Below are 22,309 nucleotides of genomic sequence, written 5' to 3'. Positions count from 1 at the left end.
AAGTATCCAAATTAATAGTCAGATTAAAAACAAGCTTAAAAAATAACCCTTGATAGCTGACTATAGAACAGAAGCTCCAAGGTGGGTGGGGTTGGGGGAAAAGAACAAAGAAGGAAGGAAGCACAGTGGGGGGTGGGGAGGTACAGATGCTCAGGGAGGTAGTGTGGGCCCAGTGTGAGCTCCTGTCCACCCAGGCCAAGGTGCAGAGATGAGAGAGAGCAGTGGAGTCCGCTGAGGGCAAGGCAGAGAGGATGCAGAAGCAGAGATGGGGCAGCATCCCTAAAAGGACAAATCTTGAGGTGCACTCCAAGGGAGTCAGTGCCAGGGACTGGGGTTGGGGGGTGGAACTAGAACAAAAAGACAAGGAAGCACAGTGTACTCAGGTGATGGAGTATGGGTGATTCAGTGGTGGGTGCACATGGTGATAATACCTGATGAGGATATACCAGTATTACCTCAATTAAAAATAAATTAAAATTTTGTAAAATGTAGTAATTTTGGAGAACAAATTGCTTTTAAAGTCATGAGCTGTACATTTACTAATAATTTTTTAGTGATTGTTTCATCTTGCAAAGATGAAATAGGTAAGTGAACTAATGTCTTCTCTGTGTCCTGAACTTTTGCAGCTAATGGGCAGCTAAATGGGCTGAGAAAGCAGAAATGAATTATGGCCAACCTGGCCTAATTCAGTTCTACCTGGCAAAACTGTCAGAACAAGAAGGACCTTGGGAATAGGTTTACAAGGGTTGGAAAGGTCCTGAAAAGTGACCCTGAGAAAAGGAGCGGGCTGGGCACGTGGTCTCATGTTCTTCACTAGAACAGAACTTTACAGATTCCCTATCAGAAAGTCTGTTAATCAGACTTTATATGCTTGCTAATTCTCTTTAAGTTCTTTTCTCCTTTTGCTTCATTTCTTTGAAGCAGCCCAGTAGACTTGATGTTACCAACCAAAGTTTAAATGTAACTGAGTCTTAATGGGCTGAGGGCATCTTTAGATGAATTTAGTAAGCATTTAATCCTGTTATTCTTTGTTGTTTTTATTTTTTTTTTGCTATGAGATCCCCCCCACACCACAATCTTTTACCAAAGAGCTCTTAATTGCATTCAGTCTGTTTATATAAATGAGGTCGGTGAGTTTGATAGAGTGCAGTTCCTCTTTCAAAAACATCTGTGAAAGAAGTAATCTGTTTATTAAAATGGTAAACCTGTGAAATGATTTTATTGTTGTTCTCTCCAAGTTAGCTGAAACTGTATATGTTAATGGCTTCTACATATATATGAAATGCAAGTCATTATCCTTTAGTCAACCAGCCAGGTTTTTAATTTGCCAGCATTCAAATGACAATGAGTGGACTTCACTGAGAGAGGAATCAAACCTTTTTAAAATCTAGTTTCTTTGTGACTTAAATTGTCTAGCAGTTGGGTCTGTCATTTAGTTGTTCAGTTACTGAAATCTGCAAGGAGCTTGCGTTAATTAAATTTAAAGAAAATTGAATGAAAAGGAGCGCCGTTTCTCACACTTAGGATCAGAACTGATATTTGTTTGTTTTGTGCAAACTATCTCTGTGCCAATTTTAATACCTAAAGGAATCTGAAACTATTGAAAAGAATATTGTTTTAATTAATTTGTTTTCCACTCCACCCTATATCTGTTATTTCAAAATATTATCCCAACTTCATTGCATATATAATTACATATATAGTTGAATTCACACAAAAAAATTAACAAAGCAGTTTCATAACCTATCATAGTTTCTTTGAACTTAATGGAAATGACATTATGAAAAATCTTTATATAATACAGCTTCAAAAACTTTAATTGGCCTTCTACACTGTAGTAAGCAATGAGACTATTAACTTGCCCATATTAGTAAAGGTAATGTTACAGCCCTTTTGGAACTCATGACTATCTTTACAGAACCCATATTTTTAATCATTGTGATTTGAGAAATGGTTGGGTTTTGATGAAAGCAAATTCCCCTGTACTCTCTAACAGGCAATATTTTTGTAGTCTTCAGATGAGCCCCTGTATTTTACGAAAGGAATTTTTGTTCATTTATAAAAGCTGCTATTCTAACTGTTACCACTGCTGGCCTTCTCTCAAATTTGGGATACCTAACTGTACTTTAAATAAACATTTCTAGAAATGGAGGGAAGTCTATAATGGTTTCTTTTGCTGCTCCCAGATGTTGATGAATGCACATCAAATCCCTGCACTAATGGAGATTGTGTTAACACACCTGGATCCTATTATTGTAAATGTCATGCTGGATTCCAGAGGACTCCTACCAAGCAAGCATGCATTGGTAAGGCAGTTTGCTTTTACATATGAGAATGTTCCATGAAATATAATGTCCCTGGCTATTGAGGTTAAAAGCAAATGTATTAAAATAAGACATGGAATGAAATAAATGTTGTTTTATTATTACAGATTCATTTTATACTACCCTCAGTGGTGCTACCTTTAAACATAAACACAGTTTGCACATATAACCCTGCAATGTGGTATCTGACTGCACAAAAATTCAGTTTATCTTCCTTTCCTAGATCACAGCTTCCTTTCTCCAAAAAACATCAATAGTGCTACCACTTTCTGATTAAACAGAGCTGAAGATTTATAGTCATTTTCAACTACTGTTTTCTTTGAGACTCACACATAGCCCAACATTAGATCACACCCAGTCCTTACTCAGTGTCATTGCTATACTCACCATTGCCGCCAAACTCTACCTCACTGCTGATTCAGCCTCAGAATTCTTTAAGCAGATGACTCTACTTGTCTTCTTTTTCATTTCCTGTTCCTGCTCTTAAACCAGAAATTCTGTCATTACTTTGCTCCTTTCCAGCTCCTCGCTCTAACTTTTGAGTTCTGTCACTCTGTGAAAAGTTGCTACACCATTCGTTCCAGTCACACACCCTACCCTCTCTTCGGTCCACTGCACACTTGTATACCCCATTTCATTTCTTTCTGTCCCTCTTCATCTCCAATAAGTAAGGGCTGTAAACTAGAGTAGCTTACCCCTGTCTATCAAAGAAAAGAAACTGGTGTGAGATGGAAATTGTGCTACAGAAACAACATGACCTTGGATATAGCATCTAAAAATAAACTATTTCTAATTATGTTTTTAATACTACTGTTTTTATCTATAATTATTGTAAAGTAATAATGTTTGACCATTTTTAAATTTCCCAGATATTGATGAGTGTATCCAGAATGGGGTTCTTTGTAAAAATGGTCGATGTGTGAACACAGATGGAAGTTTCCAGTGCATTTGCAATGCTGGCTTTGAATTAACTACAGATGGAAAAAACTGTGTTGGTATGGAAATTGCCTGCTCCTTTGTAAAAGAGTTTTAAAGGTTATACGTTTTTATTTTGAACCACATATACTATTGCCATGAATGCTCACACAATACATATGTGACTGTTCTTCAGATGAGCTAGGTAAAATATAAATGCACTTAACATTATACAATTAAAGTGAAGATTTTATTTTAAAGATTTTATTTATTCATACAGAACTGGGGTACAGGCCAGAGATGCAGAGGGTGAAAGAATTCACCAGGAACAGAGTGGGAGCAGAACAGGCAGATCGAGGAAGTACACTGCTGAGGGAAACAGCAGGCGGGTCAGGAGAAATCTGCCATGCCATGTGGAACTCCTCTGGGGCAGGCAGGGATCGAACTCATGCGGAGGTGGCTTAAGCTTCTTAGTGCAGTGCTTTAACCCTCTGTGCCACCAGGGAGGGCCCTAAAGTGAAGATTTTAATGGAAATGTAACAATAATTTACAGTTGCTGGAAATTTCCTGTATGATATATTTAATTGAAAGTAGCATTTATTCTTTGTAATAATTATTAGCAACTATTGTTTTTCAGATGTTGGTGGAGCATTGACAAGCTAAAAAAGGTCTCCCTTCTCCAATTTGGAATATAAAAATGTTTGACCTCTGTAATAGTCAACTCTCTAAATTTGTCATCCTGGTAATATCTAGGGCAGTGGATAACAGTATTCCACAGAAATATTCTACTCATACAGCAACAGATGAAATTCCACCCTAATGAAAGTTCAAATCGTTTCACTTGCAATGAGATTTGTGATTGCTTTATTGTGCAGAAGAAACATTCCCTCCCCTGCTCCCCTTTAAGTCATATTACCTTTTTTTTGGTACTTAGAATTCTCTTCCTAGTTTCTGTGGTTTTTATAGCGAATGAGCACAAAACTCATTTATTCTTATTCTTTATGTGCCTTATTCTCAAGGCACATCATAGCTTCTTCACTCTTCGCACACACTTGGTTGGCTTTTGTATTAGGGGAGAAAAAAAATCTATGAGCACATGGTTCATTTAGGTGGTGGAATTTGGCAATTATTTTTGGAAGAGAGAGAACTGAGTCCCTCATGGAAAATGGTGTAAGTCACTCTCTTCTTCTGCAGATCATGATGAATGTACAACCACCAACATGTGTTTGAATGGGATGTGCATTAATGAAGATGGCAGCTTCAAGTGCATCTGCAAACCAGGATTTGTCTTGGCTCCAAATGGTCGTTACTGTACTGGTATGTGCAGCTTTGAGATAGGAAAGTAACCATGATTGAAACCATCTTTTTCATTTGAATGAATCATGCAAGCATTACTTCAGTTTCTTCATGCAGAGTTCATAAAACTCACATCTTTTGCTAATTTAGTAAAGCAGGTGTCTAAAGCGTCCTTGAAAAAAACACACGTTGTGGTCAAGGGAACAATAACATCTTTATAAAAAAAAAATTAAGGGATTGACAAATTGGTTCTAGCAAATCTAAAGGAGACCATGCTCTACTTCTTGCCTACATAAGAGGAGGGAACAAATAATCTTGAAACATTTTCATTTTTATGTTCTCAGAACTACATCTTCTTTCATTACTGGTTTTACATTTCCTCTTTGCCATAAAGCTTATCTGTAGATCATTTGTTACTGTATCATTATCTTAAAAATGTTATATTAATTTAGTGAAGAAGTTATTTGCATAGTCCTATTAATTACTTTGTTTGTAAATCCATTTTGAAGCTCAGGCTATAATGATAGCTTTAGTAAGCCAAAGATAATTTAGAAATAACTTTTAGAAATAAATGATGTTTATGTTCATGATTGGAACTTAGTAAGATGGGACATATTTTGCTGTTCCTATTTAGAAGCAAGTCTCCCCTCTGCCCCTCTCTCCCCCACCCCCAGTTTTCTCCTTTTAGATAAAATAAACTGCACCAGGTGCTTTCTGCCTTCAGTTGCACAAACTTATCTTAATAGCAAATAAGACTCAACCAGTTCCTATAAATTCAGTGAAATCTCAAGAGACCACAGACTTAGAAAATCAAATTTGATTCTTCTGTTTCTGAATAACAAGTAGATTCTCAGCCACTCAAGAAAGGGTAGTACAAGATTAAAAAGAAATGTTGTAGCTTTGATAATTGAACTCATGTCTAGAATGTTATTTCAAGGCTAGCTGACGTGGATTTAACACAGGATATGAGATTAACATTATGTTCCAGTATAGAGTTTGGCAGTATAGCATTTAACTTCATTTCTCAAGAAACTCAATTATGAACATAAATGTAACCTAGATATCACCAATTTCTGCTTTCTTGAAATTATTTTTAAATTGATCTTCTTATATAATTCATAAAACTTAAAATGGTCATGATTTGGTAGCCCCCAGTTTTTAAGGCTATTTTTCTTTTCAGGAAGTCATTGAATGCATGGTTACATTTGAAAAATTCAAGCAGATTAAAAATTAGAAGAGAAATCCCAGCCTATTCTATTATGAACAGATCTAATTTATATCAAAACAATATCTATTTTTAGTTAAAGCTTTGTGTATGTGAAAATAAAAGGCAATTACAAAAATTTGCCTTAGTTTTAAGAATTTTTTTATTTAACTAATTTGAATTAAATATTATTTAATATTAAACTCAGAATAATATGCTTGGGTCTCCTTTATTCCTACTAAATAAAGTGAATGGAATTTCACTCAGCCAATCTTTCTGAAAATGTTGAAAAAGTTGCATTTGGATATGGGATTTGTTATAACTTATGTTCTCCCCAAAATTATAAAATTGAAAACAAAAATGTTGATAGTCTAGAGTAGCAGCAACGGGCAAATGCTTCAGGTAATAAAGTTGAGTTGACCCAGTGCTGGCCTGGCTTCTTCTTCCCACTGAGCAGATGTGGATGAGTGTCAGACCCCGGGGATCTGCATGAACGGGCATTGCATCAACAACGAAGGCTCCTTCCGCTGTGACTGTCCCCCAGGCCTCGCTGTGGGTGTGGACGGACGCGTGTGTGTCGGTAAGTGAGACATTCTGTAATGGCCCAATGTCCAAATGATCTTTGAAAAATGTTCAGAGATAAATTCATACAATAATAGTTCAGTCACATCAAGCAGTGAATTACTGATGCTTGGGAAAATATGGATGAGACTTGAAATGCTCATGTGTACTGAAAGAAGCTGTTCACAAAAACCCACATATGATGTGAAATGTCTGTAATAGGCCTCTTTGTAGAGACAAGCAAGTTGGGGAGAACATTTCTGTACAGCAGAAATATTAGAGGGAAAAGGACTGATGGCTAAAAGCATGGGTTTTTGTTGTTTTTTTTTTTTTTTTGAAGTCATGAAATGTTCTAAAACAACTGTAATGATGATTGAACATGTCTGACTATGATAAAACAAAACAATTATTGGATTATATTCATTAAGGGAATTGTATGGTATATGAATTAAATCCCTACCAAACAGGTGTTTTTTAAAAGATTTATTTATTTATGCATACAGAACTGGGATACAAGCATGAGGTGCAGGAGCAGTGAGAGGCTTCACCAGAGACAGAGTAAAAGGTAGCCTCACTAGTTTTGCTGAAGAAGAAAAATATAGATTGTCCTTAAACTAGCTTTTTTTTAGGTAATTGAATTTCTAAATATAATAGATTTAAATTTTGTAATTAATAGCAAGACATAAAACATATTATTATTCAATTGAAGTAAGCGTTTGCTGTTTTTAACTCAAGCAAAATTTTAAATGAAAATAGCATGTAAAATAGAAGTTGGACCTACTTCAAAAGGTAGAGAAGTTTTCAGGTTATTCCTCATTACTGCTCAACTGATTGTAGAAACCAGGAGAGAGTGTGAGAGAAAATAGGTATTATATTTTACATCATTCAAAATTCATTTCAAAATTCAAGATCAGTCAGCATTACCAAGCTTAAGCATTTAAAAGGCAGGCAAAGCAAAAACATGGGTATTTCAAAACCCATCTAGATGTTTTTGATGATGATAGCAGAGTGAGTTCATTGTAAAAATACATCCATGTCCTTTCTTTTCAAAGAGCTTTCATGAGACCTGAGGTGAATGTACAATTTATTGGGCACCCTCTTTTTTTTAGGTTATATAGTAAAGGGTTGGCTTAGTCATTGGTTGAAAAATATGTTTTTAAAAAAATGAAATTCTTTTTTAGGCATAATTAATAATACTTCACTCTTACCTGTGGGAATCAAAACATTTGTACCCCAGGGAAGGAGAGGAAGCAACTGCAGATGGAAGTAATCCATCCACTTAAGTTCATCCACTCTGTCCAACATAGGATTTATTTCAGCTTACTAGATTGTCAGCACCTCGTTCAGGGGTATTTCAAATACAGCAACTCGAAGAATGTAGCTCTTTCCGGTGTAGAGATGTTAAATATTTTCAGTTGCTTTAATGTATGTAGTTGCTTTCTATTCCTTTACCCAAATGATACTATTGAAATGTACTACTTCAGGAGGGAGAAATTACTTTTCTTTTAAACAGCCAACATAGGAATAGTTAGGAATTCAGCAATCAAATAAAAATGTCATTCTTTTTTCCACATACAGAAAAGGCATCAAAAATTGTTGGAAAGCCCTCCCCAATTTTTCATGATTGTGGTCACTTAAGTATTTTAAAATAAAAATACCATTAGTTTTGTATGTAAAATCGCACTTTAGCAGTCTACAAATGCGCTGAATGTGTTTTATTCCTGTCTTCTGCATTTGATGCTTTCAAGTTTCACTGATTGTTGAAGATAAAAACAAATCACTGCTATGAGTTTTCATTAAGGCTAGCTCTTGAATTTTAGATTTCTTTTTTGTTTATTTATTTGTTCATTTTTGTTTCTCTGGACTCTGTAATGTGGACATTCATTTTCAAAAAATTAAACTTTTTTGAATTAGTATTCAAGTGTGGTTCATAGGCAGGGTATAATCAAAGAGCCACTGTATTTTCTGTTGCTCATATTATTTAAAAACTTGCCTTTTAATTAATTCAGTAGGAGCAGTTTACTCAACAGGTGAAGAAAATTCAGGCCACCCCTTAACTTTATTGTTATTAGATGACAATTACATGACTACTTAATGAAATGAAAACAACCTTAATTCAGAGATTAACACATCTGGTGCCATATTATAATAATTCTGAACTGATTTTAAGTGACTTCTTACCTCACAAACTCAGGCTTTCAAGAACATGAAATTTCTGTCTCTGTCAGGATCAAGTAGAGAGGTGGTAGAAGCAGGCACACACTATCTTATTGATACTGTCCTCAGATGGGTTCACGCTTTGTGGGTTTTCCAGAAGTATAAAGCAAACGTTTCTTGTGGTATGATTTCTTTGATAATTCATAGGCTTTTGGCTGCCCTTCTGTTCTTACCCAGCTTGTTGTCTTTTAGTAGTTTATTTCAGACAGAACCTTGGTGGCATTTGATCACTCTGCCACATGACATTTTAGGATTCTTTCTTCCTGTGGTCCATGTCTAATCCCTAGGACATACCTACCATTGCCTTGACACTACACGAACAGAGATTAATCACATGTACTTCCATTGCTCTTGCCTTAGTTGTTTTAGGCAGAGGCAAGTACAAACCTTTCAACTGCTCTCTCAACTAGAGTTGAGGGAGGACAGAAGCAGCCTCAACTCTTTTTTTAGCGGTTGCCCAAAAAGCTCCTCAAAAAGCCCTCTCTTATTTTATATATTTTTTACATTATTCTTGGCTTTGTACATTTTTTCGTCTTATTTGTAATTCCCATGGACTTCCTACCACCACTTCATCCATGTGCCATCACCAAAGTCCCATGTACTCTTCCCACTCCATTTCTGATCTTGTTCCCCTCTCCTCCCCCATAGAATTTCTCTGGTTTATAGTTCTTAGTTGATGTTTTACTTTATTATAATATATATATATATTTTTTTTTTCTGATCCCTTACACTGCTGCTATGAGTGAAACCATCTGGTATTTTTCTTTTTCTTTCTGGCATGATCTTTTCCAAGTTCTATCCATGTTGCCACAAATGGCATGAGTTTATCTTTGATTGCTGAGTAATATTCCATTGTGTATATATACCACATCTGCTTGATCCAGTCATCTATTTGGGGGCATTTGGGTTGATTCCACATTTTCTCTATTGTAAACAGAGCAGCAATAAACATAGGGGTGCAGATGACCTCTTGAATTAATGTTTTTGTGTCTTTTGGGTAGATACCTAGGGGTGAAATTGCTGGGTCATATGGAAGCTCCATTTTAGCAGTTTGAGAAACCACCACACAACTTTTCATAGTGGTTTTAACAGTTTGCTTTCCCACGAGCTGTGTAGGAAGTTCTTTTTTCTCCACATCCTCGCTTGTTGGTTTTTTTTTTCTTTTTTTTTTTTTTTACTGTGTGCCATTCTCACTGGTGTGAAGTGGCATCTCATTGGGAGTTTGATTTGGATTTCCCTTATTACAAGTGATTCTGAACATTTTTTCATATGCCTGTTGGCCATCTGCATTTCTTCTTTGGAGAAATGTCTTTGTATCTCTTCTGCCCATTTTTTTTTTTGATGGGGTTGTTCACTTTAATGTGTTGATTTCATGAGCTCTTTGTATATTTGTGTGATCAGTCCTTTATCATTCATATTATGTGCAAAAATTTTCTCCCAGTCAGTGGGGTGTCAGTTTGTTTTATGTAGTGTTTCTTTTGCTGTACAGAAGCTCTTCCATTTGATGTAGTTTCAGCTATTTATCCTTTCCTTCACTATCCTTGCTTTGTGTGATGTATCTTTAAAGATGTTACTGAGGTGTATATTGTGTAGTGTTTCACCAACATTTTCTCCTATATATTTTGTGGCTTCAGGTCTTATGTCTAGTTTTTTAATCCACTTTGAGTTAGTTTTTGTGTATAGTGCAAAAAGCCCTCTCTTAATTACCATTCTTTTAAACTCTCTGTGTGTGTGATGTGTGTGTGTGAGTATGAATATCTATATATCTACACACACTCAATCTTGAGAGTGGCTTAAGGACCAGGTCATCAGTTTTCCATATGTACTACTTTCATTCTGGATCACAAAATTCACTTTGCTATTAGATAATTGGATTTCCTTGTTGACATCTATTACGGTAATTTAAGAACAACTTTAGAAACACTGCCATTTTTCTCAGCTAAAAGGTTTATGTTCTTCTTTTCTAGTAAGTTTTGCTCCTACCTGTGTGACCTTAAACATAGATATTTACTTCAATTCAACTGCTTTCCTCACTGAGTGTTTTGAGGCTTAAATAAGTTAATTAACAATGTAAAGATTTATATTGCATCTGGTATATAGAAAATGCCCAAGAAGTTAGCTACACAATTACTCTTTTATTAAGTAGTGGCATCCCACTTAGAGCATAGTGTTAGAGTTGCTGCTTTAAGACAGTTGATAGTGAAGAAAAAAGGATAAAGTAAAATTGGTATTTCATACATCCATACATACTTTACCTATGGTGAATAATGTCTGAGAAAATCCCTTGAAAAATCCCAATTTTTGTAAAGAAAATGTTTGGAGGGATTTGGTAACATGGAAAATATAGAGGTTAAACATCTCTTATCTCTCCACCTCAGAATAGTGTTTTAGTTATATTTGAAGCATATAATACAAATCACGGCTCCCACTTGGGGTCTTTGAGCAAGAAAGGATTGACACTCCTCATTAAAGATGAAGAGAAAAGAGAGGCTTCATCTTTCTTGAGCATTTCCTGTGCATCTCAGGCACTGTGCTTTGTGCTTAGCAAGCATACTCTCAGTTATCATGTGGTTAAGCAACTTAAGTGAGCCATCCCTGAGGGAGCAGAACCCAGGACTATACATGTCCCTAAAGCACACACTTCTGGTGTTGAGTACGCTAAACTGCTTAATGAACCTTTAGCACAGTGCAGTTGATGAGTTATCTCACTCTTTCAATGAGTATTGTAGGCTTCTTATTAGCTCAGTTCTAAAAGTTGTGTAGCTTATGTTCTTAACATGAAAACGGGAATAACAATGACCACCCTGTGATATCTCCTGAGCTCGCTGATGAAGTCCTAATAACACAGGACAATTATACTGGAAATCATTAACAATTTGGTATTTATGCAAATTTACCTTTGTGTCAAAACCAACATTTCTATATAACTCACAGTAGCCACCTCCAGCTTCACCCACAGCAGAAACAGGGGCACCATGTTCTTGTCACAGGGATGGTATATATCTATATATCTCAGAGCCTTTTTTCTGTTTAAATACACACATACTCATTGATTAGTGAACCATAAATTTCATACGACTAGTGAGAGAAATACCCTCATATCATAGGAATCATTAGGTGACTCAACTCTGCCAAAGGAGATAATTATTTCCAACAAGTTGTGAATGATTACAGATATTTATAATAAGGGTAAGCTCTTTGGTGGAATGACAATGTCAGTGTACTGCTTGAAAACTATACTGCTTCTGTGGTTCTTGTGATGATCTGAGTTTTTTTATAGTTCACCATCTACTGGCTCATAAATTATATTTAGTGAGAATTTAGAATGAGAAAATTAAGCAGGATATGCTTTGTTGAGATATCCCATGACACAGTAGAAAGAGGTAGATCTTTGGAGGTAACACAGACCTGAGTGGGAACCCTAGCTCAGGCCATGGATTGTCTAAGACTTCTAGCTACTTCAGTGGTTCTTCTGAACCTGACCTCTTCATCTGAAAAATATGGATAATGATGACGATCCTATGGAGTTGTTGACCAGAATGTTCAATAATGTCTATAAAGCAACTAACACAGCACAATACCAAAAATACCTTGTAATTACTTTCACAACTGGATTTATTGAGAGTCTGAGATTAAAACAAAGTCACACAGGAAACTAGGAGTTGGAAAGAAAAGCTTCCCAATTCAGAAAGTTGAAGAAAACAAGTTCATGGCCAAGCAGTGTCATCTCAAGGTATTTTGACTGCATTGTACTTCATTGTTAACTGTTCACAATACCTTCTAAAATGGAAATAAATATCCTGTATAGGATTGTTATGGATAGCCAATGATTAGAATTCAAAGTATTTTGTAACTGTGGAATTATACCTCGTACAATTAGAGGGAGGCCTGTGAGAGTAAGTGAGGTAATGATGATTATGCCACACACAATATTTCTTAAAGAAGAAAAATTAGTTACTGATATGTACCCAATCTTTCCCCTACTCAGTAAACATATCTTGATTTCTTCTAACATGATCTGATGCTAAAGAGACAAGGAAAAGAAAAGAAGCAATTCCTTTCCAGAGGCTTCCATTCTAGTGCCCACTTAGGTTAAAAGAAGCCAACAGCTTTAAAAGTTTCATTTCTGTCACTATCTCAGAGGTTCGCTCTTTTATCTCAGATACTCACATGCGCAGTACATGCTATGGTGGAATCAAGAAAGGTGTGTGTGTCCGCCCTTTCCCTGGAGCAGTGACGAAGTCTGAATGCTGTTGTGCCAACCCTGATTATGGTTTTGGAGAGCCCTGCCAGCCTTGTCCTGCTAAAAATTCAGGTACTCAGGCTTTCCGGCTTTACACCTGATGAGAATGTAGAAATGTAACTTCAGATATTTGACTGATGATTACATCAGCTCTGAAGTGTCATGTTTCTATTTTCAACTGAAGAAAATAAATTCACATCTGCATTGATATGAGAGGCATAAAATAAGGAGACTTGTATAAACCTATGGTTTCTAAGTAGGATGAGCACATGGTGATTAGAAAAATGTATTTGGCTAATTGAATTATGATTGTTATAACAGAACTTTTATGTGAATTCATTATTCTCAATTTCTTTGATCTGCAAGGTTGTGAAGAAAAATAGCACAACATTCACAAGATTATAACACATTTATGAGAACCTGTAACCTAATCGTTAGCAGTGATCAAATAAATGTGGTACAGTCACATAACTGAGAAAAATATTAAATCATCTAAATGGAACACTAACATGAAATGTCCATGACAGAGTACAGAGGTCACCAGCCTGCTCTCCCACTTCTACCCTCTCTGACTTGGACAAATTGCTTCACTTCTCTGTCCTGTTTTTTTCCACTGTGAAAGAGGAAAAATAATAACAGTTTGTAGCATCATGATGGATCCTTTTTAATGTCCTGTGATTTTGGTATTCTTATTTATATGCTGGAAAATAATAAACTCCTTTTATTTAAAAAAAAAACTATCCACTAATGATAGTTTTAGAGTTGTGTGACTTATGTATGGAACAAATACAATTTAAATTTTATTTTCTTTCCTTGTTTTTATCATACAGCTGAATTCCATGGTCTTTGCAGTAGTGGAGTAGGTATCACTGTGGATGGAAGAGGTAACAATTTTCAATTCTCCATCTTGTACTAATGGTATCAGTGTACAGCTTTCTGATTCTGTTGTAACATTTAATATAAAATACATTAATATACATTAATATAAAATAATATGAAATACATCAATATAAAATAATAAGATAAAATATCTTATAGAACAATGGTCAGAAACTAGAATTAAGTGGTATAAAGATACACATTTTTCATGGTAGGTATAAGAGAATAAGTACTTATCATTTATTATTAAAAATGTCATAATAAATTGTACTATAATTTTATGGATACTATTCTGTAAGAAGAGGCTAGAGTTCGCAATTGTGGTTTTAAATTATTGAGCCAATTTAAAGGACAAATATTAAATAATGGTTCTGGTGTGATTAACAAAAATTGCAATCTTTGAAATACTCAGTACAGATCAAGTCGGTGATATACTGCCCTAAAAATAACATTATTTATGCCTAAAAGTCCTAAAATGTTTTTATAAAACTAAAAAAGAAAAATACATCTGAAGAGATGTGAAACTATGCTTCTGAATTCTATGGTGTTCTAAAATAATAATAATAAATTAATTTACTAATATAACAGAATTCTAGTATGCAGCTATGAATGTTAAGTAAATATGTGTTTGTAATGTTAAACTTCTTTTTATATGTGAATCTAGATATAGTTCGAGTTGTTTTTTTTTTAAATAAGACTAAGTTAATGTTAATCTTCACTTTACATGTATATTCTTTTAGTTTCATATTTGAGAAGACTTTAGACTAATAAATTAGTTGATAGTAATATTGCATCTTTGCTATAAAAATTAGAAACCAGAGTAAGTAAGCAAACATTTCATGGAATATTTTTTTTTACAAAAATAATATGGAAAGACTGAAATTTATGGAATATTAAAAAGACTTTCCAAACTCTGCTAAAAAAAATCTGTAGCAATTATCAATACATTAGTGATATGTAGAATGATGATAAGTTATTTTATTTTTTACCTTTTTAATGTTAACCTGTGGTTTTGGCATTTTTATGTATATGCTAGAAAATGGTAAACTTTTTATTTAAAAAATTAATCCATCAAAAAAATAGTTATGTTATCATCAGACTGTCAGCAGTAGTGACTAAAATTTAATTTTGGCTTCTTTTATCTCTGATTGATTCCCGTCTGTGTAGCCTGTGGGAATGAGCTGGTTGCACACACACTCACGTAATCATCAAGGTCCACCACCCGTGGGTGACAGACACTGCTAGTCGTTAAACGTGCTCTCAAGCATCGACTTTTGAACTACCCTCTCAATTAATTTTAGTGTATCAACAATAAGATACAGTTATTAGGTATCTTATTACTTAGTTGACTCAGGAAAAAAAGGATAGTAAAATAGAAATATCCCATGCCTTTGGGGACTGTAAAATTATATAGGCCACCCTAGTAAATCTGCCTTTTAATTAGATGGTCATAATACCTATCAAGTTGAGTTTTCCTTTGGATTTTGAGCCAACAGCCTATAAATTTTTTATTAATTTTATCATGCATAGAGGCACATTACATGGTTTAATTCCTTGAATTTCTGCCAGTTTCCTTTATTTTGCTTTTGACTTAATGGGGAAGTGTGTTGTATCCTCTCATTTTTACTCTTTTCACACCTTATTTTCATTTACTTTCCCTTTCTGAAAAGCAAACAAATTGGTTTTTCTGAATTAAACACTTCATATGTTGAGTGATCTTTATTACACCTGCATGTATCAACAAACAATAGATTTGATCTAAGCAATATGCTTTCAACTCTTAATGCAGATATCAATGAGTGTGCTTTGGATCCTGATATATGCGCCAATGGGATTTGTGAAAACTTACGTGGTAGTTACCGTTGCAACTGCAACAGTGGCTATGAACCAGATGCATCTGGAAGAAATTGTATTGGTAAGTTATTTCTTATATTCACACAGTTGCCATTGGCATAATTCATTCCCATGGATTATTGGAGAAATCATCATGCAAATAAATTACTAAAACTAGACATTTTATAGTTTCTCCTACTACTCTAGTCCATATAAATATAAAAACATTTTAACCACACAAGCTTTGTTGCATAGTAACAAACCTCTTAATGGCATAATTTAGTATTTAAGTTATTACTTTCCCAAATGAATGGAGATGCTCAATTATTATATACATCTTAATCCTATAATCTACAATACCTTAAACTTAATAATTTTCCGCTAGAATGAATTTAACCAACAATTATAACTCGAATATTTAATTAAATTATTAGAGAAAGTATTAAGGTTGCAAGAATTTTGACTTACAGAGAAACACCAGTTGCTACCGCATATCTAAATATGATAACTGAGGTGAGTGTTTCCTTTTCCAGTTCAGGAAACATTGTATGAGAAATGTAACTTATATATTTATGAATTTGTAAAGAATCCAGGTTTTCCCATAATGTGTTTGATTCTACTTTTATATATTGTTATTTGATCATCATTATAAGTAACAGTTTTTGTCACTAGTCACTATACTTCCAAGTCATGATGATTATGATTAGAAATAAATCCGTTTGTCTGTATTTATGGTACTTGTTTTATGATTGAATTTATCTATTTGATCTTGAGTTGAAGTCATACATATATTAGATGTAAAGCTTTGTTAGCTATCATGTATATATATAATAATAGATTTTGATACATACAAGAAGAGCACTAACCAAAGTTTACTGAACATTTCTAAAAATACTCAAGACATCTTGAATTCACCAGAATTAGTTGCTTCCACCTTAGCTTCCAGGTACAGATTAGCCGTGGATACACTGCTGAAAACAGGGACACACTGAACATGGTTTATGATATGATTTAACTCATTAAAATAGGTATATGAATAATTTTGATAAAAAATAAACCTATAGTTTCAAAATAAAATGAAATCAAGTTGTTGTTTTAGCTTGCTAGGGCTGCCACAGTAAAATAACAAAAATTAACCTGCCTAGAATAGTTTAAACTTATCATCTCTAAGTTTGGGAAGACAGATGTCCAAAATCTAGGTGTCAACAAGGCCATGTTTTCTCTAATGACTCTTGGCATGACTCCTTCCTTTCCTTTTCCACCTTATGGTGGAAAGTCCTAGTCAAGTGGGCGCAGTTTCCCTGTATGTCTTATGTCACAGGGAATATATGTCTTCCTGTATGTCCAAAGTGTTCCTGTTTATATGGATACCAGTCATACTGAATTGCACTCTACACAGAAGACTTCATTTTAACTGTATTCTCTCCATAAAAACCTTACTTCCAAATAAGGTCACACTCAAATTACTAGGAGTTAGAACTTTATTGTTCTCTTTAGTGAATGCCCATAGAATGAAGGATCATAAATGAATTCCGATGTAGCCACTTGATGAATCATACATTTCTGGGAAAATTATGGTACTGTTTAAAATATGCTAATTTTTAAAAACCAAGATTCAGAATTGAAATATAATATACAAAAGAGAAGAGATATAACAACAAAAAGAATATATATTATCAGTGGTGGTGGAACTTTAGGAAATCTTTTCTAAAACTCTTCCGTATTTTCTCATTTTTAGTATATTGTTTTGTAAAAGATAAAATTGTCACTTCCAAGACTAGAAATATAATCTTAAGCAAGAGGGGCTCTTTGCCCTATAGTGCATTATTTTCTTTCTTTCTGTCATTAGCTTTACTTGAAATAATGAGCATATGGGACTTCCCCGATGGCAGTCACTCACTGCAGCACGAGTTCAATATTCAGCCAGGGAACATGGCACAGCAGGCCTCTCCTGTCTCACATGCTACTCCTCTCAGCAGTGTCATTCAGTAGATTCACCTGCTCCCCACTTTTTCTCTGGTGACTCCTGTCAGCCTCACAACCTCTGGCCTACACCCCAGCTTTTGTATGCATAAATAAATAAAATAAATGTTTAAAAATAATGAAAATGTAGTAAGTGCTTCAATCAAGCTTCTTTTTTTTAAAAAGATTTATTTTATTTATGCATATATAACTTGGGTACAGGCCAGAGGTACAGGGGTGATGAGAGGATCCATCAGAGACAGAGTCGGAGCAAAATAAGCAGACTGACAAAGTACACTGCTGAGGGGAGCAGCTGGCGACACAGGAGAGGTCTGCTGTGCCATGTGGGTCACCTCCCTGGCCGGGGATCAAACTCCTGTTGAAACGGCTGTGGATAGCTTCATAGGGCTGCACTTTAATCCATTGCACCACCAGAGAGGGGCCTTTCAATCAAGCTTTTTAAACTTCATCTCTAAACTATATTTTCTAGACTGGTCTAGGCTACTAAAGGAACATATAAAATCCAATTATAATTCTTTCTGAGATAAAAGCATAATGAAAGAATTTAGTAAGTACCTTTTGTTTAGCTGTCATTTAAAAAAAAATACTTTATAAGAATTTTAATCAAGAAAAAAAGTTTTAAAATTACTATCTGTAGGGCCCTCCCTGGTGGTGCAGTGGGTTAAAGCACTGCACTATAAGTTTTAAGAAGCCACTGCAGCATGAGTTCAATTCCCAGAAAGGAAGCTGACCCACATGGTGCAGCAGATCTCTCCAATTCTACCCTCTGCTCCCCTCAGCAGTGTATTTCAGAAGACTTACCTGTTCTAATCCCCACTTGGTCTCTGGTGAATCCTGCTACCCCCATACCTCTGGCCTATACCCCAATTCTTATATGCATAAATAAATCTTATTTGAAAATGACAGTCTGTATGCATATTCCATGTCTCAAAAGAGACAGCACAAATATTGCCCAGTAGTGTTCTTTCATAAAAAAAACGAAAACGAAAAAACACATCTCTACTTATATGTAAGCAAGGTATAAAATGAGTTCCTTTTGATATATTTCATTGATGTTTACAAATGTATTTACTATATCACTGAAGAATAATAGGCAAATAAAGAACACAGTAGTTACATGACTTCTTCCAATTATGACATTCCCCACAGGGACTTTAAAACATCTTAAAAGTTGCCACCAGCATAAGAATGTTCCACTTCAATAAAACTGAATATACCTTTTGCTTCTGATCAAGGAATGTTCTGCAGATACAAAAAGACCAAGTCAAAGAGAGGGGAAGGGGAAGAGCAAATCAAAAACAATCAATTGCAATATGACATGTCCTGTTCTCTGTGGTTGCTTCCAGACATAGATGAGTGCTTGGTAAACAGATTGCTGTGTGACAATGGCCTGTGTCGAAACACGCCTGGAAGTTACAGTTGTACATGCCCACCTGGGTATGTGTTCAGGACTGAGACAGAGACATGTGAAGGTAAGACCTGTCTTCCTTACCTTGGTTGTGAATAGGAAGCTTCTAGAGCTGCATAAACATAAGTACATTCATGAAGCCATATGGTTACAAGAGTACTGTTTGAATATTTTTTTGAATTTCATCATCTTTTTGAGGTAACCTGCCAATTTTAGGAGAATACCCTGAACCTTGTTTACCAGTATCATTAGTTTTATACCATTCACATTAAATATCCACAAACATTTGGGACAGACATTTTGAAATGAAAAGTGAAAGGAGCTAGATTATTTCACCTGCTGAAATAAAATGTCAATTTTTTGTTAATTTATTTTCATCTTTTAAAATTCACTGTGACATGTCAAACTAAGGGAACCTTCATTATAATGGCAAAGTCAACTCTTAGGCATTTTTTCCATGAAAACTTGTATTTGGTACTTGAGAAAAATGGTCACTTCACTTAAGTGTGTAGTCTAGCAAAATTGTCCTTTCTATTTGATAATTTAAAAGTCATCTCTAGGGCTTATGGGTCATAAACCAGTGTTTAGAAACTCCTTCCTTTCTTCTTAACCACATTTTTGTTGTTGCAGTGGAGGGAGATAACTGGGCATGAGTTAAATGCATAAGGAAAATCTCATTTTCATGAGAGAGTGGCTAAGCAATGGGTGCCTTCAATTAACCTTTTGTTTCTTGATCAAAATATTATGTTTCAGGAATAATCTCCTGTATGACTACAAACTATTGTTTCTTTTTAAGTCTACATGTGTGGCCTACAGAAGTGATCTGTATTTCTAGTACCTATTTCCAATTAGTAACTGTAAAAAATATGTTCTTTAATTATTGTGATTATCCCGTTCCTTAGTTATTAAAGTGTTTGTTCCTCAGTGACTCCACAGCCAAGAAAACTACAATAATAATATTATGTAAAAATTATGTTAAAATTCTCTCTTCACCTTATTGTTTAACTTCAAAGAATTCTTGTGACCAGAGACAAGTTAGGACTCGAAAAAGCCAGAACACAAGTGACTCAGCTAAAGTCAATGTAACACAATTACAAAGTGTTTTTCTAAGTTTGATTTTAATTGGAGAGACCACTGAAAAATAGTAACTAGCCTGAAGGAGAAAAAAAAAACAGAAAAGGAAAACCACAGTATAAAATGCAGTTTTTCTAAACTCAGTTGTGACAACTATTTCCCTGCTGTCCACTAGCTTTTTGAGGAACTCCTCAAAGAAGAACACTCATTCCTTCTCCAGTTAGAGTATTTAAAGTTCATCTTCTCTATAATAGAGAGTAAATCTAAGAATTTTGAATATCTTTCAATAAGCTATAAACTTGCTCAGGCTTTTTTATTTTTTTCTTTAGGAAGTAGAGGCAATGTGGCAAGAGTTTAGGAGTAACTGTGTTCAGTTTCTGGTGTAAATCCATCACCACCACATTGCTTTATTCTGTTTTTTACAGAGGGTGGTGTTGTTCTTAAGTCATGCATTGTAATTCAGAACTAGTCCATAAGTCCTGGGCATGAACTCAGCATGTCTTGGTCATTAACAAGGTATAGATGACTGATGTCATGGGTGTGATTCAATATTTGCAGCATGTGATGTAGCTCAGACTTCTTAAATATATTTAACTGAATGTTTACTAATACTCATTCTCACTGCCCTTCCCCGAGCACCTTCACCCCTCAGAATTCCTCTGAGAAACATGTTTTGTATAGTGTCCTGGACATTTCCTCCATAAGTTTGTTGTAGGTGGGAGAAGGGATTTTAAAAGTTTTTATTTTTCTTTATTGCTGACTTCCTTCCTGCACCCCTTTATCACTTTTAACTCTTGTTGATAGAAGATAATCTTCTGTTAAATGTCAAGAAACTCTGAAAGCAACAACAGTTTAGGATATCATTTTAATTTAACTGGGATGCTGATGATTTCTCTGTTAAAGCCACACCTTTTGGTGCTTTTGAGGGAGTCACACAAAATAGGGAACTAGATGGGTCGTGTCTTTGATACAATTTGGTCAGGGTGCCAAATTGTCCATAGCAATAGCATAGTGCCTCCATTTTAACAATGAACTGGAGTTGGAGGGTAGTAGAAGACAGAATACCAAAGAATAAATAAAAGGCCAGAATGCGCTTGACATGTGCATGACAATGGAACAGTAGAAGCAAATGCTGTTTATTAGTATAACACTGGGCGATTACATAAATGCTAGGTACATAAAACCAAATCATCAGTGAGCATTAAGTCAAGAGTACTCTTGACTTACTTTGTCCAAAGGGTAATTATTTCTGATAAATGCAAACATTTTCACTTATATGAAAAGTGATTCATAGCTGTTACTTATAAGACATGGTTATGTAAATAGAAGGGAAATATAGAAAAATATTTTGACTCTAACTTTATGACATTGCTGGAAGTAAAAATGATTTATAATGAGAAATCTGACCAGATAACTATTATTTCTACATTGCTATTTGCATTTTATTAAGTGTTTTGCCAAAAGGTAACCTGAAAGCCACAGATACCTTTTTCCCTTGAGTCCCCTCCATATTTCCACCATTGCATTCACACAGTAAATATGTCTGCCTCAAGCAGTTCTCTTCACTCTATTCTTTTTAAACTAATTTCCAAAGACTAGACAGGGTATTATTAGCAGATTCATTGCGGACTCTATAACTTTCTCTGTGTATATTTGCTATATTCACTAATTTTGCTTGTCATTCATGTTTTCAACAGTCTATTTCAAATATATAAATACATAATAGTAATAATAAAGTTACTCTTATATTTCAAACTGAAGTTACAAAAAAATTATTTTATGTTTTTTGTTTGAGCTTTGAGAGTCTGTGAAAGTTAAAATTTTTACAGCAAGTACTGTGGTTTAGATTGTGTTTCCAGTGACATAACTAGTTAAATGTAAACCAGATGTGCTTTGAAGTTTATTTCCAGGAATGTACAGTGAACTGTTTCAATTCCTGGTTCCATGACATTTATAACATAAAAACATTGTATTTAAAGAAAAATTAAACATTTGATATCTGTAGCTGTCACTGCATGTGTTTATAGTTTTTAAGTTTATAATTGCTTGATTTAAAAATGGGGATTTTGAAAATATGTGATATTGATGTTTTTTCTTTGTGGAGCGCTTCATACAAATGAAATTAATAGATAAATTATACATAGGTTGCCCACAGATTAGTTATCGGCTTCTTTTTTGCTATCTGGTTCCTTGTGCTTTTACTGAGAGAATATTTAGATGTTTTCATTCCAAACATGCTGACTTATAAACCTTTTTCTGTACTTTTAAAAATTTTTGTATTTTTCTTTCATAAGAGGCTTACTGGCTACAATATGAAAGATCTGTTCATATTCTTCATACAATTCATGAATACCTACCTCTTCAGTAGTACC

At 34.7% G+C, this 22,309-nt stretch overlaps 1 protein-coding gene across 1 annotated transcript in view; it reads left to right on the top strand.

Moving 5' to 3' along the window:
* FBN2 (fibrillin 2) overlaps positions 1-22,309 on the top strand; it is a 223,976-nt gene that overhangs the window by 121,578 nt on the left and 80,089 nt on the right. The window contains exons 12-19 of the mRNA XM_004686681.1: positions 2,187-2,306; positions 3,194-3,319; positions 4,434-4,556; positions 6,197-6,319; positions 12,680-12,832; positions 13,591-13,644; positions 15,429-15,554; positions 18,802-18,927. Coding sequence (XP_004686738.1) covers positions 2,187-2,306; positions 3,194-3,319; positions 4,434-4,556; positions 6,197-6,319; positions 12,680-12,832; positions 13,591-13,644; positions 15,429-15,554; positions 18,802-18,927 — 951 coding nt within the window. The remainder of the gene's footprint in view (positions 1-2,186; positions 2,307-3,193; positions 3,320-4,433; positions 4,557-6,196; positions 6,320-12,679; positions 12,833-13,590; positions 13,645-15,428; positions 15,555-18,801; positions 18,928-22,309) is intronic.

The sequence above is a fragment of the Condylura cristata genome, unplaced genomic scaffold, assembly GCF_000260355.1.
Source record: "Condylura cristata isolate star-nosed mole 26May11 unplaced genomic scaffold, ConCri1.0 scaffold00021, whole genome shotgun sequence".
Lineage (NCBI taxonomy): Eukaryota > Metazoa > Chordata > Mammalia > Eulipotyphla > Talpidae > Condylura > Condylura cristata.
The sequence above is the reverse complement of the archived record's forward strand: the minus strand, read 5'-3'. Positions and strand labels throughout refer to the sequence as shown.